This window comes from Neolamprologus brichardi, chromosome 14, assembly GCF_056152115.1.
Source record: "Neolamprologus brichardi isolate AB-2024 chromosome 14, ASM5615211v1, whole genome shotgun sequence".
Classification (NCBI taxonomy): domain Eukaryota; kingdom Metazoa; phylum Chordata; class Actinopteri; order Cichliformes; family Cichlidae; genus Neolamprologus; species Neolamprologus brichardi.
This window is the reverse complement of record NC_142117.1, coordinates 8,432,879-8,449,296: the sequence shown is the minus strand read 5'-3', so window position 1 is coordinate 8,449,296 and position 16,418 is coordinate 8,432,879. Positions and strand designations below refer to the sequence as shown.

Genomic DNA, 16,418 nt, shown 5'->3' with positions numbered 1-16,418 from the left:
GCTGCTTTTCAATCATTTCAATCAGTCCAGTCCTTGTACCTTGCACCAATAAGGTAATTTCCAGAGCTGTTAGCGAAAAAAAATCTGACACGTTGCTACATGGTGTGCAGTGTGTCCTGAAAAAGTTTGAGAAAACCGTTAAAGTGAGGACAAATGAAGTGACAGATCTAAAAAAAAAAAATTTAAAAAGTATCTGAAAGTTATGTTATCAATAGAAAAAAATCCATCAAGTATCTGAGAATGGGCCTGAGAGCACCTGCCTCTTTAGTGTGATAAATCTGCGCTGAAATCTTTTTAGAAATGATGTCAGTGGAAGAGTGACTCAGTGACTGGCAACAGCTTCAGCATGGGAATGATCCCAAACTGCCAATGCAATAAAAGCATACCAAAGCCCAGAGTGGAACACTATCAGCCGGTACAGCCCTCCTCAGAGCCCGGACCTCAGCATCACTGAACCAGTGTGGGATCCTCTTGGGATCAAGATGTCTGTCAAGAAGCCTTGACACTATTCCTGCTGATTACTCAAATAAATTACAGAAAGCTAAAGTTAGTTCAGGCTGTGTTGAAGAACTAAGGTGTTTTTCAACTGTACCATTGTTCTGTGTTTTACCAGCAGTTGTTATGAAATGGTTAAAATATCTGTAGAACTCAAAACTAGTTTTTGCTCCATGCCATAATCATGGTTATTTCTCGTATAAAGTTGCCCATTTGAACATCACCTTCTGTGCAGATTAACGTGCTTTTAGAGCTGGCCTCAAGTGGCCACTTGAAAAACTGCAATTTTTGGCATTTTAACAAAACCTTTAATTTTCAACCCCAGAGACTGACGCTTTTAAATAACTTGGGAATCTCACATGAATCTGCAGCGCTTCTCTGCCTTATAACAACTCATAATAACCTAATGCTCTTGGCTCTCTTTCATACATGATACATAAAGTAGAGCTATTTCCTTTAAGTGGCTGGTGGAGACCAAAGAAGAGACCAAAGGGCCAGTCAGTATTAGAGTTACACTATCAAAATAATCAGATACAAAACTCCAAACTAACAGTTCTATTGCTGCATACTGCAATAACTGCTGAAGGTGTAAAAATAGTGCTTTGCTAATACACTGATATTTTATACTTATAGTCTTCTTCTGCTACATAAAAACTGTTACTGCACTTGAGTATTAACTTTTTATTTATTTATTTATTTACATATATGTTTAAGGTTACTCCTGGATTTTGAAGAGAACATTTGATATCTAAAACAACAGACAGAAAATGTGTTGGTCTTCTGAAGTGCATTTACATTTCAACCCTCTATCAGTGGCTAAAATGGTTTTCCTTCTCAGCCTCTCTGATTATCTCATTTTAAACCAGGTCCAACAGGTGGAAATTATGCTAGAACAACAACAGAAGAACAGAACAAAGTCTGCAGCAGAACTTCCATGAGTTCCATGAGGTGAACCACTAGATTAAAATCAGTTTCTGATTGTAAGACTGTCATGCTAACAGCACTGATACACTTTTATTTGGGATGGATTTTGTGATTATTTTATTGTTACACTGATACTTCTGCTGGAGATTCAAAACACCACCGTCAGACTAGAGTTCTCAGAATATTTGTCAGCACAGATATGTTGGAAATGAAGTCCCTACATTATTCAAACACATCTTTAAGATTTTATCCATAGACTTCAGGATCATTTGCAAGGACATGGAAAACAGTTTTTGCCTCGGAATGGTCCAGAAGATTGATGGAAAAATAGAGTGGTCCGATAAGATATGGACTCTAATAGACTTTGACAGCAGAGAGTGTGAGCAGTGACTCCGGGATTAATTCACTTTTCATCAGCTGCTTCTAAACAGTTGCAGTCTAAAAGTATTTTTCCATTACGCCCTCCCAGGGGCCACTTTCTCCTGGACTCTAGAGATGTGATGTAATTCTTCATAAGATCTAAAGTACTCATGAGCATGTGGTAGTTTCATAAGAATCCTCCAGAGGTGTGAAGAATATTCAGAGATGTACTTTACTTCATTTTTTTTTAAACACAAGATTCTCCCTCAAGGGTTCCATATACAAAGGGCTCGTCTTACAATCAGTCCCCGTCATGTGACTCATGATGACGCTCCAGGGAAAGGGTATAAATAACTTCTAACTTTTAGTAGTTCTGCCAAACTCCAGAAGAGCTGCAAGAAGACACAAGTGGTAAAAAGGTCCACATGAGACACCGCTCTTCAGTTTGGTGAGTTTACAAATCCTGACACTTTTCTTAATGTTTAGTTTGAGACTAAATCTGTTTTTGACTGCTGGTAACTTTTGCTCAACTTTAGGGAAATGCACAAAAACCTTAATTAAAATATAGTAAATGAGCAAAATTTTGAAAGCAAACAAACAAAAAACCCTTAAAACTATATTTTTAAGCAATCCGTGCATGAATAGAAGAGGGTAGCAATTAGCGTTTTCTAAATCGCCTATAGCTGTGAATGATTATCTGTCTCTCAGTGTTGGCCCCGGTTCAGACTGGCGACCTGTATCGGTACCTCGCCTCTTGCCCCAGGACACTGGAGTTAAAAAAAAAAAAAAGAGAGAGAAAAGGATAGATAGAATTTTTTTAACAGTTACATATGTTAAAGACGGAGATAAACTCGTGAAAAATATTTTAATTGTGAAATTTTAAAAACTATTTATGGGGGGGGGGCACTCTTTAGAAACTTTGCCTTGTGCGTAAAACGCGCGCGTATGGCGTGCGTCAAGTGTACAGAAAGTCTTATATTTATGGATGGAAATCTTTTTTTTTTTAGGTCCCCTATACAAAAGTTGCACTTAAAAATGGAGCACTCGGAAAACTCCACGGCTTCACCAAAACGCCTCGTCCTGCACGCGCAGAGCACCGGAGACGACAAAAGCGACGGGAACGCGTACCTCTACATACTGATAGTCATGTCTTTCTACGGAGTCTTCCTCTGTGGTATAATGCTAGGCTACTTCCGCTCCAAGAGGAGGGAGAAAAGGAGGGTGAACATATTCACGCGCCTGGTGCACGAGGAGGAACAGCGGGAGTGGGGTGCACTGCCAAAGAAGCACAGCCTGAGCTGCCCCGCTGCGGCCTCGGGACTTCGCTCGATGCAGGTGTCCCTGCCTTTCTACAACAACCACGGCGGCCACTTTGGGAATCTTCATTATGAAAGCGCGCTGGCGTGCGTGCTGTGCACGGAGCAGAGCAGCATCAGTTCCCTGTGCTCCTCCGCGGACACGCGCCTCACCATAGAAGAGGAGTCCGACAGCGGCACGGCGGAGGGACCGGCGGAGGGACCGGAGGAGAGCGCGAAGCCAGGAACCGAGAACAGCGGGGATGATTCAGGCTGAACCTCCCCCATTCCAAAAGAGAAGAAACATCACCATGAAAGAAGATCAGGTTGTCCTCTGACGTCTTACTATCAGAGGAGCCTTAAACAGCCCAACATCAACTTCCCAAGCCACCATTATTCATGATATGAGTTCCATGAAGGGACTGGGAACTGTCAAAGAAGTCTGAGTGTGAAATGTTTTAGATTTGGCTCTCAGACCACTTAGAGGGTGTCACGGCTATGACTGAGTGCCCAGCGGCAGCATGAACCCACACACAGACACCACGTTAGGCCACATATTTAAATGTATATCTGCTTTTATTTAAAACTACAAGCTGAGATTCAGATGTCATTTTACATGTTATATGTTGGAAGAACTTCCAAGTGGTGAATTCTGTTCATGTCAAACTCAGATATCCTCAATACAAGTAAATCAGAGTATTGGCTCATATATTCTATGATTTTACTGTATATTCATGATTTTTTTTTCTTCACTTTGTGGTGACGCCTCCCTGCTGGAGCTCCCCACCCTCTCTTCTGACGCCACACTGAGCTCCACTGCACTGGTTTGGGCTGATGACTCACCCTGCTGCAGGGGGATGAGTGGAAGACAGATGACTTTTCTTGTGGGGAAAATATTTTGTCTGAAACTGAACCTGGCCTCTTTCTGGCCCACCCAACTCTAAGTTTTTTTTTTTTGGGGGGGGGGGGGGGGGGGGGTTGTTTTGTTTTTTTAAGTGTACCTGGAACCCACTTGAAAAATAGTGTAAGCTCTGATGTAATTGTAGCTTTGTACACAATCTTTGAGTTAGGTTTACTTGATGACACCACTGCACTGTACATATGGTTTGCATTTGTCACACTGTAAGGCTTAATTTAAAATTAAATCTTTGTAGTGGTACAGAAAGAATAAATGCTTTTGAACCCAACACAAGCTTCAGGTCTTTTTTTTTCTTGCACTGTAATGATTCACCAATGGAGGGCAGTGTTGTAGTTGTTGCTCCTAACAAATAAGGATGATGGAGATGAAATGAGGAGAAATACTTGCTATTTTTAGAAAGCCTTGATTAATATTAGAATAATGCAAAATAGGGCTGATAATAAGTGTATCGTTGCCTCTGAAGCTCATCTCCTTTGCACATATCCTTAGTTAAACCTCCACAGCTCTGAAAAAAAAACACAGCAGGGGTTATCACAGTAAACACAATTCTGCTTCTTAGTTTTAACACAGACCATGCCCAAACCTTTACCGTCAGCTAACTAACAAGCCTTAACACATTTGTTTTCTTATTTATTGTTAATATTTTTTTATTGGTGTGGGGGTTTAAGGTCACAGCAGACCACCTGAGGGATCGCAGACAGCATCTGTAGACCCATCAGCCTCCATTATCGTGTGGTGATTTGACACGGAGCACTAGCAGACAACAGCAATGATTCACCAAGGTTTTCCTCTGAAGGGGAAAAGATGTCAAGTTTTTAGTTCGCGCTGCAGGCTCACAGCTGCAATGACAACTCATCACACCAACATTAGCACCAACAAAGGCCACGGGGAATACAAGTTAAGACTTTATGACGTATATGTATTGACACTGTATCAGCCCTGATAGGCCCACAAGGTGTCTGGCAAGGGTCTGGGTCTGTCTTCTTTGTTTATCAGGCATGCTCAATTTAACACCATTGTAAATACATTTCAGTGAACTGAAAGGCAGGAAGTCAGCTACACTAAATATTTGGTTTTATGGATTTATGAGTTTTCATGGTCTTCAGACTCTTCCCGGGAGATTAGACATTTAGTTCTTATCAAGAGAAGTACCCACTCCCCTGAAAGTTCTCATGTGAATCAAAGCAGACCCAATGCGAATGTCAGTGTGATCCAAGTTTATTACCAACATAAAAACTGAAACACTTGACTTCATAAGTATTCAGCACCACCAACACTGTTTAGTGAATGCTTATGCTTGGGACCTAAACATGATATTTAGGCTACTGGCACAGAGCCTTGAGCTTTTGCTTTGACCTTCTTTTATAAAACCCCAACCAGTGAAGCACTCACAGTGTATCCTGTCTCAGCCTCAGAGGTCAGGAATTGTTTCAGATTTATGCTTTGGTAGTGTGGCTTTCTTTTGTTTTCTTTGTTTTAAATTATTTTTGTCTAGCACAGTAATTGGTATTTAGCCATAGTATCAGCACAAATAAAGCCCATATGGATGATTAACACTTTCAATGTCTCCTCAGCATTGAACAGCTTGATTCTCATAAGAAATTTATGCTTGCTTGAGGATGTAGATATGCTTATAGCTACCTGTATTATTTACTTTATGCCAAACATACAATAACAAACATCAGGGTTTTTTGTTTTGGGTTTTTTTTAGTTTTTTTGCATTTTCACTATGTCCAAGTTAGCATGCTGACTTAGCTCAGTATGCTAACTTGGCTCAGCTCAGTTGTTAGCCTCATAGTAGCATGATATTTTAGCATTTATCTCAAAGCACCACTGTGGCTTACCTCAGCAGCTAGCTTGGCTGGGTACAGTGTGCTCTTTCTATCTTTTATTAACAATTTAACTGGACTTAAAGAAAGGCTCTGACCCATAGCACACCTAAATTCACTTGTGCTATCATATGGCTTCAAAAGTCTAGGCAGGCTTATTATTTAAATGACTTGACTTTAGGGTAACTCACCTGGAAAGTGGAACCTTTGGTGCATTGGAATGGTGACATGAAGACATAGGTATGGGAAAGTCTGGTGTCGGGGGTAATTAGCACAGAACATTGAGGTTTTGCAGACGTGACATGTGACCACTAAGCAGTTGACATTAAGTTGTCCACCATTTTGAAGTGACAATCATAATAACGATGTAATCTCAAGGGAATAAAGCCTCAGTGACACGGACCTAGTTACTCTCTGAATCATACTGAAACTAAAAAGTGTCACACAGAAAGAAAAAGGAAGAGTGGCCTTGGGAGGCCAAATGCATTGCAACTTAAGAAAACACCAGCAAATAGAAAAACACTACAAAAGCCCAGAAAACACAGCAGAAGTAGGAAAAGCACCATGAAAGCTAACAAAATACAAAGGAAGTGATTGAGAGCTGCAGTAAATGACTAACAGCAAACGTATCTACAGTATTATATGAATAATGTGAATACAGCACACATTACCTTCCATCTTTTTTCCCCCTCACAACACTGACTAATCCTCCTCTGTAAAAGTGTGGCTCAATCCTTTGCATGTTTTGTTTTCTGCCACTTCCGCAGCTGTTCCATCATGTTATTGTCTCACTTCTTCCATTTTTGTGTGTATTTGTGCAGCATTTGCTGGTGTTTTGTTAAGTTGCTGTGCATTTGGTCTCTCAGGGCCACCATAAAATTGAGGGATGTACCTTCAACCTTTGAATTAGCAGGCAAGAATTCTCCATTTCCAGTCTGCATCATACTTTCTTAAATTGTGCTACCTCTGTGCTTGTAGTTATAGCAAGTGCTTGCAGACAAATATGAAAAAAAGAATTCTATTAAAAACTACCAACACCAACAGGTCCAGTTTGGGTTAGTCCAATTTGCGCCATTGAGGCCTGGCAGTAAACAAATGGTTACAGCTGTGTCCACACACTGTAAATCTAAAATTAAGCCTTCTCACTATCCAAATGAAGCCATCCAGGTCAAATAGTTTTTTTTGTGCAAGGACCTAAATATGAGTCTCTGAGATATGACTCTTTAGGCCACAGGTGTACTCCACACACTCCAGGCCTCGAGGGCCGGTGTCCTGTAGGTTTTGGATGTGTCCTTGATCCAACACAGCTGATTTAAATGGCTAAAATACCTCCTCAGCATGTCTCAAAGTTCTCCAGAAGCCTGGTAATGAACAAATCATTTGATTCAGGTGTGTTGACCCAGGGTGATATCTAAAACCTGCAGGACACTGGCCCTCGAGGCCTGGAGTTCGACACCTCTGCTTTAGGCTGTTGTAGTCAGACCCCAGTGCCCATTCCATGCACTAACATTAAAGGGCTCTTTTCTGGTGATCAATTACCAAAAAAAGAAAAGAAACTGTATTATTATATTACTATAGTAATATATCCTCCTAGTGGAGGAGTTGCTAATACGCGTTACTATCATTGTAAGCATACAAAGGTCATCTTTTCAGAACGCAACACATTTAAATAATGCTATGAGAAGAAGAGCAAAAGTGATTGAGGAGCCTTTGTGCACATCTCTGTTTCTGTCTGTCTTCCTTACCTCCAGACACTCTGACACGGATGCAGACTTGTTGAAGCGTTCAAAATCGCATTTCCGACATAAACACCCACATGAATTATTGATGTACAGCCAACCCACAGCCACACATTCGACCGTTCATTTATTATCAACCAGGAAGTCAAAGAGGGTGCACTGCTGTGTCTCTGGGAAACATATCTGCAAATTGCCTTTGTCCTATTTCACAATCTAAGAACGTCTGTGTGAGTGTGTGAGAGACATAGTGGGGCAGGAAAGCAAGAGAACAAGGGAGTGTAACAAGGGCAAGAATAAGAAGCAGATGTGATGCATGGAGCTTCTCCTGCACTGTGAAGCAGGATGTGTGTCATTAGTGTCCCCCTGTGGGAGTCGATGGTGGAGCTTGTGTCCTGCCTCAGGCCTCTTTCACACACACACACACGCACACACATATACACACACAAACAGACACACACAAACGCATACCACCATCACTACCAACCACCAACATAGTCTCTCCCCTTTTCCATCCTCGTCCTCTTCCTTTTGTTCTCTCTTCTCTCATCTCATTAAGTGTAACATGGAGATTTCAACAGAATGAAGCCTTTCTAATGTGCATTTATGTAACAGGTCCACTTACAGGCACATTCAGATTTCCTATAAATATAATTAGCATTAGTGTTTTAAGTGGCTGGATTAGCAGAAGTATTTGTATTGTACTGTATGTCTGAATAAATGTTTCACATCGCCTTACAGGTAGAAGCTGATTTTTCGTGCATCAAGAGACAATGTATACTAACTAAGCCATAGGTAGTTATTAGCTGCATAAGCCCCCCCCGCAACTCTTGTTAGGTACACAGAGAGAGTGGGCAGGGGTTACTCGTACTACCATTAAGGTGAATTCATGCAGTGCGCTGATCAGTGTGCAATGTGACGACTGCCCAGAGAAATGCCATCCAGTCAGCAGCAGCAGACAGGAACAGCACAGTGGAGGAATGGCTGATAGCATGTGTCTGAATTCACTGAAAACTACAACATGTTACATTTTGTATCAAGACCACATGAGGAAAAACCTTTCTTGTAAACAGATTTAATCAAAGTACAGACATCAGTTGCATGTTTGTAACCTGCTGTAGGTCTGCAGTGAGTGTAAGCACAGGTTAGATCTGTTATCCATCTGCTGAAGGTCTTGAGATAATGTGGAAACGAGGCAGAGACACAACACATCCTGGTGGAAATTTTAAAGACACTCAGTTTCGCACTTTGCTCTGCAGCTCCCTCATATAACACGTCTAACCCAGCAGTGAGTCCTGTGTAAATGCACCTTTATCAACCCAATTTCCACCAGGAGCTGTTTTTTTCAGCAAAACACCTCTAAAAATAGTCACGGAAAAAGCTCAAAGTTAGACACCAGCAAGGTAAAAACTAGTCAATGGAATTATTTAGAACTTGCATTTGTCAGGTCCCTCTCCGTGAATTGCTACCTTATCGTGGTGGAGGGGTTTGTGTGTCCCAGGGATCCCAGGGGCTATGTTGTCTGGGGGCTTTTTGCCCCCTGGTAGGGTCTCCCAGCCCCTCTCCAGTCTCCTGGAGAGGGGCTGGACTCTGTCTCAGTCTGGAGTTGCCCCTGGTGAGAGGCGGTGGGCTGGGGTGGGTATTCTAATAGTCCCTCGGCTTGCTGCCTGTAAATTGGGGTTCTTCCCGGTGGATGAGAGGGTTTGCTCCCTGCGCCTTAGGGCCGGGAAACAGCTCCTGACTGTCATCTGCGTTTATGGGCCGAGTGGCAGTTCAGAGTACCCAGCCTTCTTAGAGTACCTGGGTGGGGTGCTGGAAGGTGCTCCACCTGGAGACTCTGTTGTCCTGCTGGGAGACTTCAATGCTCACGTGGGTAACGACACGTGAGCATTGAGCAAGACCTGGAGGGGCGTGATTGGGAGGAACGGCCTCCCTGATCTGAACCCGAGCGGTGTTTTGTTATTGGACTTCTGTGCAAATCACAGTTTGCCCATAACCAACACCTTGTTCGAACATAGGAGTGTCCATAAGTGCACGTGGCACCAGGACGCTCTAGGCCGTACAGACATCAGTTGCATGTTTGGTGGACCCCATCTTTAAGAAGGGGGACCAGAGGGTGTGTTCCAACTACAGGGGGATCACACTCCTCAGCCTCCCTGGGAAAGTCTATGCCAGGGTGCTAGAAAGGAGAGTTTGTCCGTTAGTCGAACCTCAGATACAGGAGGCACAATGCGGTTTTCGTCCTGGTCGCGGAACACTGGACCAGCTCTTTATCCTCTCAAGGATACTTGAGGGCGCATGGGAGTTGGCCCAACCAGTCTACATGTGTTTTGTGGACTTGGAGAAGGCATTCAACCGTGTCCCTCGGGGTGTCCTGTGGGAGGTGTTGCGGGAGTATGGGGTGTCTGGCCCATTGCTACGGGCCATTCGATCCCTATACAACCGTTGCAAGAGCTTGGTTCTCATTGCCGGCAATAAACCGGACTCGTTCCCGGTGGGTGATGGGCTCCGCCAGGGCTGCCCTTTGTCACCGATTCTGTTCATAATTTTTATGGACAGGATTTCTAGGCGCAGCCAAGTGACAGAGGGCTTTCACTTTGGTGGCCTCAGAATCTCATCTCTAATTTTCGCGGATGATGTGGTTCTGTTGGCTTCATCATGTGATGGCCTCCAGCTCGCAGTGGAATGGTTCAAAGCCGAGTGTGAAGCAGCGGGAATGAGGATCAGCACCTCCAAATCTGAGGCCATGGTTCTCAGCCGGAAAAGGGTGGAGTTCCCACTCCGGAGTGCCCAGTTCCTGCCCCAAGTGGAGAAGTTCAAGTATCTCGGGGTCTTGTTCACGAGTGATGGGAGAAGGGAGCCGGAGATCGACAGACGGATTGGTGCTGCGGCCGCAGTGCTGCGGCCGCAGTGATGCGGACGCTGCACCGGTCCGTCGTGGTGAAGAGAGAGCAGCGGTAAATTGAAAGCCAAGCTCTCAATTTACCGGTCGATCTACGTCCCTACCCTCACCTATGGCCACGAGCTGTGGCTAGTGACCGAAAGAACGAGATCGCGGATACAAATGGCGGAAATGAGGTTCCTCCGAAGGGTGGCTGGCCTTTCCCTTAGAGATAGGGTGAGAAGTTCAGCCATCCGGGAGGGGCTCAGAGTAGAGCCGCTGCTCCTCCGCATCGAAAGGAGCCAGCTGAGGTGGTTCGGGCATCTGGTAAGGATGCCTCCTGGGCGCCTCCAGGGTGAGGTGTTCTGGGCATGTCCCACCAGGAGGAGGCCCCGGGGCAGACCCAGGACACCCTGGAGAGATTATATCTCTCGGCTGGCCTGGGAACGCATTGGTGTTCCCCCGGATAAGCTAGAGGAGGTGGCTGGGAAGAGGGAGGTCTGGGCTTCTCTACTCAGGCTGCTGCCCCCGCGACCCTCCCCGGATAAAGCGGAAGAAGATGGATGGATGGATGGATTTGTCAGTTCATCAGAAATATGAAACTCTTTATCATGCTAGTGGTCTTTTTTATCTAGTGGAAAGCAAATCTTGTAAAAAATACTGAAGGTTTAAAGCTGCTATAGTCAATGGTAGTATATTAACAATGAATCAAATTATTGTGTATAGTGTGAAAAGCGCCCACAGCCTTGAACCCACAGAGAACAAACACCTTTCTTAAATGTTTAAAGTGAGAAGAGAGTGTACCACATGATCAAATATTCCCTTTGGAATATTTGATCATGTGGGTGCTGGAGTAAAATATTGAGCTGGCATCCATCAGAGTCCCAATTACAATACTCTTTATGTTACTGATGCTCTCTTATAAATATGAATAGGAAGCTAATCTGCAATGTATTCATATAAAGCAACTTTGTAAAGTTATATAGATTAGTGCTGAATTTAAAACTTATTGTTCTGCCCACTAATGTTTTTCTGGCAATAAAGAAATGTTCACATCCTAAAATCTAAACTGTTTCATACTTATGTAATTTTTGTAATTTTTTCTATTATCTGCCGCTTTTGAGAGATTAACCAGAACAATCTTCATGGATCTTTTGTTGTGTGCATGCCCAATTTTTTCTAGGTCAATAAGATGGAGAAAATTATAACACAAATCCAAAGCAATTACTTGGGCCATGCTGAGGGTTAGTCAGAAAATCACTCTGAGAGTTAACTTTGTTTTAGATGTCTAACAGAGTACTCACAGCTAAATGATGGACTGATATTATTGTGTGTACTTTTAGTCTACAGGTGCTTAATCTAAAGCTGCTGACCTTCCTTTTTTCACCTCATGAGGATGTCAGGTGTCAGAGTTCTGTCTCCTCACGTGGCATTTCAGTAGGCCACTCTAATCCACACTGTATGAACTGTTCTCACAGCCTCTTGCAGACTAATAACACGAGGACTCAGACTCATCTGATGAACCGCAACTTTCTTTGGAGTTCTTGTATTGATTCTGACCTTTTGATCTTTATCTCAGAGACCATTAGTGCCTAATCTTAGAAAGCTTCTCAGCATATTGCCTTGTGTTTTGAAGTCATTCTCCTGGGCAGACCGTAATAATACTATCTTTCTCACAGTCACTAAACCAGTGAGCTCTCAAGTCATACTGAGAGGTGTTTCTCTGTAGTGTTTCCAGCAGCACAGTAAAAATAATTGTTTGTGTGCTAACTTCCTTCTCTTTTAGTCCTTGTAAACGGGCTCTTATCCACTGAAAGCACTCACACACCTGTCAGCTCCCTCAAAAGAGAAAGCTAATAAGTGCGAGTGTTGTGCGATTTTGCATGTTAAATGTGTTTCTTTCTCTCAGACTGTGGATAGTCATGTTTTCCTTTTGACAAACATTAGTCTGGAGTCAACCTTTTATCTAATAAGTGTTACTATGGAAACATAAGCCAAAAGGCTAATTTGCATCTGTCTTCCTGGTCTGGAGGGACACCGGTACTAGTCAAGAATGAGAAGAGACTGTAAAGTACAAAATAAATGAAAACACAGCTAATCAAGCATGTTAATGACAATTATTTTCATAATACAGAGTTTGTATATTCATTCAGTATATTAAGCTGGAGGAGAATCAGTGTCCATGCCATTGTAGACTTGGACCATCAATAAACATCAATCAGGCTTAACATTATGAGCACTGACAGGTGAAGTGAATAGCACTGATTATCTCTCCATGAAGGTACCTGTTAGCAGTGGTGGGGAGTAACGGAATACATGTACCAGCGTTACGTATTTAAAATACAAAATATGAGTAACTGTTAGAATACAGTTACTTTGTTGAAAATAATGAATTAAACGGCAATCTTTTCCTGTTTTATATGTTAGGCTATCCCCTCTCTATCCCCTCTCTAATTTTTGTAAATTTACGCATTCGCCCAAACACAAACAAAACACGAAATAATAGGCACTAATGTAAGTGTACTGTTAATGTTGGTGGCGTCAGTTACACAATGGACCCAAAGCCAGCACAACAGAGCCAACAGTGCACGGGCAGGAATGCATTTCTTACTTGGAAATTCCGACACCATTTCATATTTAAAGAAGAAAGGGATTGGCAAAATGTGACCACTCAATGCAAACTCTGTTTGCTAGCAACCAAGCTGCTCATAGCGTCAGAAGGCTCCACCTCCAACCTAAAGAAACATCAGGAAGTAAGTTATTTTTTAAAAAAAACTAATGTTAGTCTACGGCAACTACCTTGTGATAGTTGTGGTAGCTACCTGGGTTATGTGCCACTTCAGAATCTTGGATGTACTATTGCTGTGTGATTTATTACGATTGCTGAAGGCTACTCTCCACCAAGCTAGCATTGTTACAACTTGCTTGCTGCAAATAATCAGTGTTGGCGAGTAACGGAATACATGTACTGCCGTTACGTATTTAAAATACAAAATATGAGTAACTGTATTCCGTTACAGTTACCTTTTAAAAAGGTGGTATTTAGAATACAGTTACTTTGTTGAAATAAATGGATTACACGGCGGTACTTCCCTGTTTCATATTGTGGCGGATCAGGCCTGTTTGGGTTTTGTTTGACAGCTATGTTCTGTTGTTCCAGGCGGCAGCATTACGGTTGCCATGGTTACAGGGTGACGCTCTCTCTCTGCGTGTTTCCTGGGTGAGAGAGGCCTTTTTGTTGTTGTTGTGCTAAGCTAATAGGCAGGATGCTACCGGTATAGCTATAAAGAATGTAGCATCATAGGCAGTGTAGTCCGTGCTGCAGGGAGAATGGACTGCCATACACGTTATGTGTCTGTGAGCGAGGGAGGGAGAAAAATGAAAAGTACGAGCTGTCATCGAGCAAAAACGGGAGCTGGAAGCATGTAAATATAATAATAACCACTGCAGCCAAGAAGAGTGCCTGACGAGCCCAGTTGTAAGTAAGCTACTAAGACTCGACTGTACACCGTGTTCGTGTTTTCCTCCAAAAACAATAAGTTCTGTTGGAGCAGCCTTTCAACGCCTCTCTCTGTCTCTCGCAAGGAAAGTTGACCCAGACAACAAAGTAAAGCTAGTTTTCGGCTACAAGTCCGACACAGAACCCACCGTATTAGCCAGAGGTCCCTTTACTACGGTTCGGAGCCGCGGACCTTCAGTAACAGTAATAAATCACAGCAATAGTACATTCATGTAGTTGTAAAAAGCATGGCAGAATAATAAGTAATCCAAAGTATTCAGAATATGTTACTCACTTTGAGTAACTTAACGTAATATGTTACAAACTACATTTTGGGGCATGTATTCTGTAATCTGTAGTGGAATACATTTTAAAAGTAACCTTCCAAACTGCCTGTTAGTGGGTGGGATATATCAGGGAGCAAGTCAACATTTGGTCCTAAGAGTTGATGTTAGAAGCAGACAAATGGGCACGCGGTAGGATTTGAGGGAGTTTGACATGGCTTAAAATTAAGGACTAGCTGCTTTGATTGAAAGAAGAACCACAGTAAGCTGTATCCAATCAGTGTCATGGTCCCAAGACGTCTGACCTGATGTTTTGAGTTTTGACATTCTGTTCATTTGTATTCTTAAGATCCCTAGGTTTTCTGTTCAGTATTGGTAATTAGATTTTCCCCTCGTGTTGTCGTCTGTGTCTCCCTCTGTGTGAACGTGTATATAGTGATTTAAGTTATTGTGCTTTGCTTCCACTCCTTGTGTCCCGTGTTTTCCTCTTTCCATCGTGTTTTCTCTCTCTGCCTCTCTCGGCTGTCTCTGTGTACTTTCTGTGTTATGTATAAGGTCAGCGTCTTGGCATCAGCATTTTCAGTTTCGTGTCCTCAGCTGTGTTCCCCGTGTGCTTCCACTTCCCTCGTTACCTTCTGTGTATTTATGTCAGCGTCCCCCTCTGTTCTGTGTCACATCATCCCTCATGGTTCTGTGTGTTTTCTTGTGTCTCCCCTGTGGCTTAGCTTCTCCCAGTATAGTTTTGTATGGCTCTTTGTGTTCCTGTTAATAAAGACCTGCCTTTTGAGTTTATCCCCCTGTGTCTTGAGCCATGCGTTTGGGTCCTCTCTTGCCTACACACAGCCGCCGCTTGACAATCAGTATCCTTGTAGAGTCACTGCACTGGACCTCCTGGTGTGTTTTTAAATTTATGAAAATTTCTAATGGAATTATCTGACTGGTATAGACGTCCAAGAAGTTTGTGTTTGCTGATTAAAACGCTACTATTTTATCATATTCAGCACTAATGACCAGGCTTCTCTGTGTGTGCAAAACTCTCATACAGCTTGTTAACGATACTAGCTGGCATTTGCTAATAAATTAGCATGACGTCCTCTCGCCCAAATATGTCCGCTTCTGGTTAAATTAAAAAACACACAAACAAATAAATAAGTGAAGCCAAAACAATAATATTAATATTAAGGCATCAAAATATGGAGTCCAGAAAGAAATGGGTGATCTCACTGTGGCTACTTTCATCTTTTATATACAGTCTATTCGGACAACCTATTATTAATCTATATCCAGGCATAAATGTAAAAGACTGAAGTCTTGTCCAACCGCAAAGAAGATCCTGGGTTCAAATCCACTGGCTGGGCACAGTTGCCTCCATCTACTCTGGCTTCCTCCCACAGTCCAAAGACATGCAGGTTAACTGGTGATTCCATAATGGCTGTAAATGTTAGTCTAAATGGCTGTCTGTCTCTGTGTGTTAACCCTTGGCCGACTGGTGACCTGTCCAGGGTGTAGCTTGCCTTTTGCTTTGTGAGAGCTAGGACAGGCTTCAATCCCAGCACAACCTGGGACTGGATAAGTGGAAGAAAAATTGTGGTCTCTCCTAAAGAAAACAAATACACCAGAAATATGTAATGTCTCCCTCAGACCATGTCACCCAGTGCACAAGCTGTTGCTCTTCTAAAAGAGCCTGACTCATGTAAAAGTCTGGGGGTGTACGGACATAATCACATCGAGCCAGGCGCAGTGAAGTCCTTACCCAGTTCTGAAAATACTTGGTCACGGCTTTGTTAGTGCTGTGTGTATGAAGCTTCATTAAGTCAGTGGGAGGTGTTGCGCCTTCCTGCCAGTTTTGCCTGGATCACTACTAATGAGCAGTCATGGTTCACTGACAAGGTGTAGAAAAGATACATTTTGCTTTATTTTTCAAAAGCGGCTCCATGTAATCGCACATTGCACGCCGCCTCAAACAGCAGCGGCAGAAGAAGAAGTTGCTTTCTGCTGGCTGTTTAAACACACCTGTCTAATAAGAGGCAAATTAAGCCACTATTGTTAATTATGCAGTCAAAGAGCTAGCCCCTATAGGCTTGTTACCGTGACAACCACACACCAATGCCAGTATCTCCATTATTATCTTCTTGAAAGCTGTGCTCCGTCATTGTCACAACTGCTTGTGAGCTTGTTACTGCCTGTTTTGGTGTG

General features: G+C 42.9%; 1 protein-coding gene across 1 annotated transcript; it reads left to right on the top strand.

The window, feature by feature from the left end:
* Nucleotides 1-2,152: 2,152 nt before the first annotated feature.
* On the top strand, nt 2,153-4,015 carry kcne4 (potassium voltage-gated channel, Isk-related family, member 4). Its single transcript, XM_006801160.2, has 2 exons — nt 2,153-2,227; nt 2,787-4,015. Exons 1-2 carry the CDS (start codon nt 2,205-2,207, stop codon nt 3,349-3,351), a joined length of 588 nt encoding a protein of 195 aa, XP_006801223.1. The 5' UTR covers nt 2,153-2,204; the 3' UTR covers nt 3,352-4,015.
* The last annotated feature ends 12,403 nt before the right edge of the window (nt 4,016-16,418 follow it).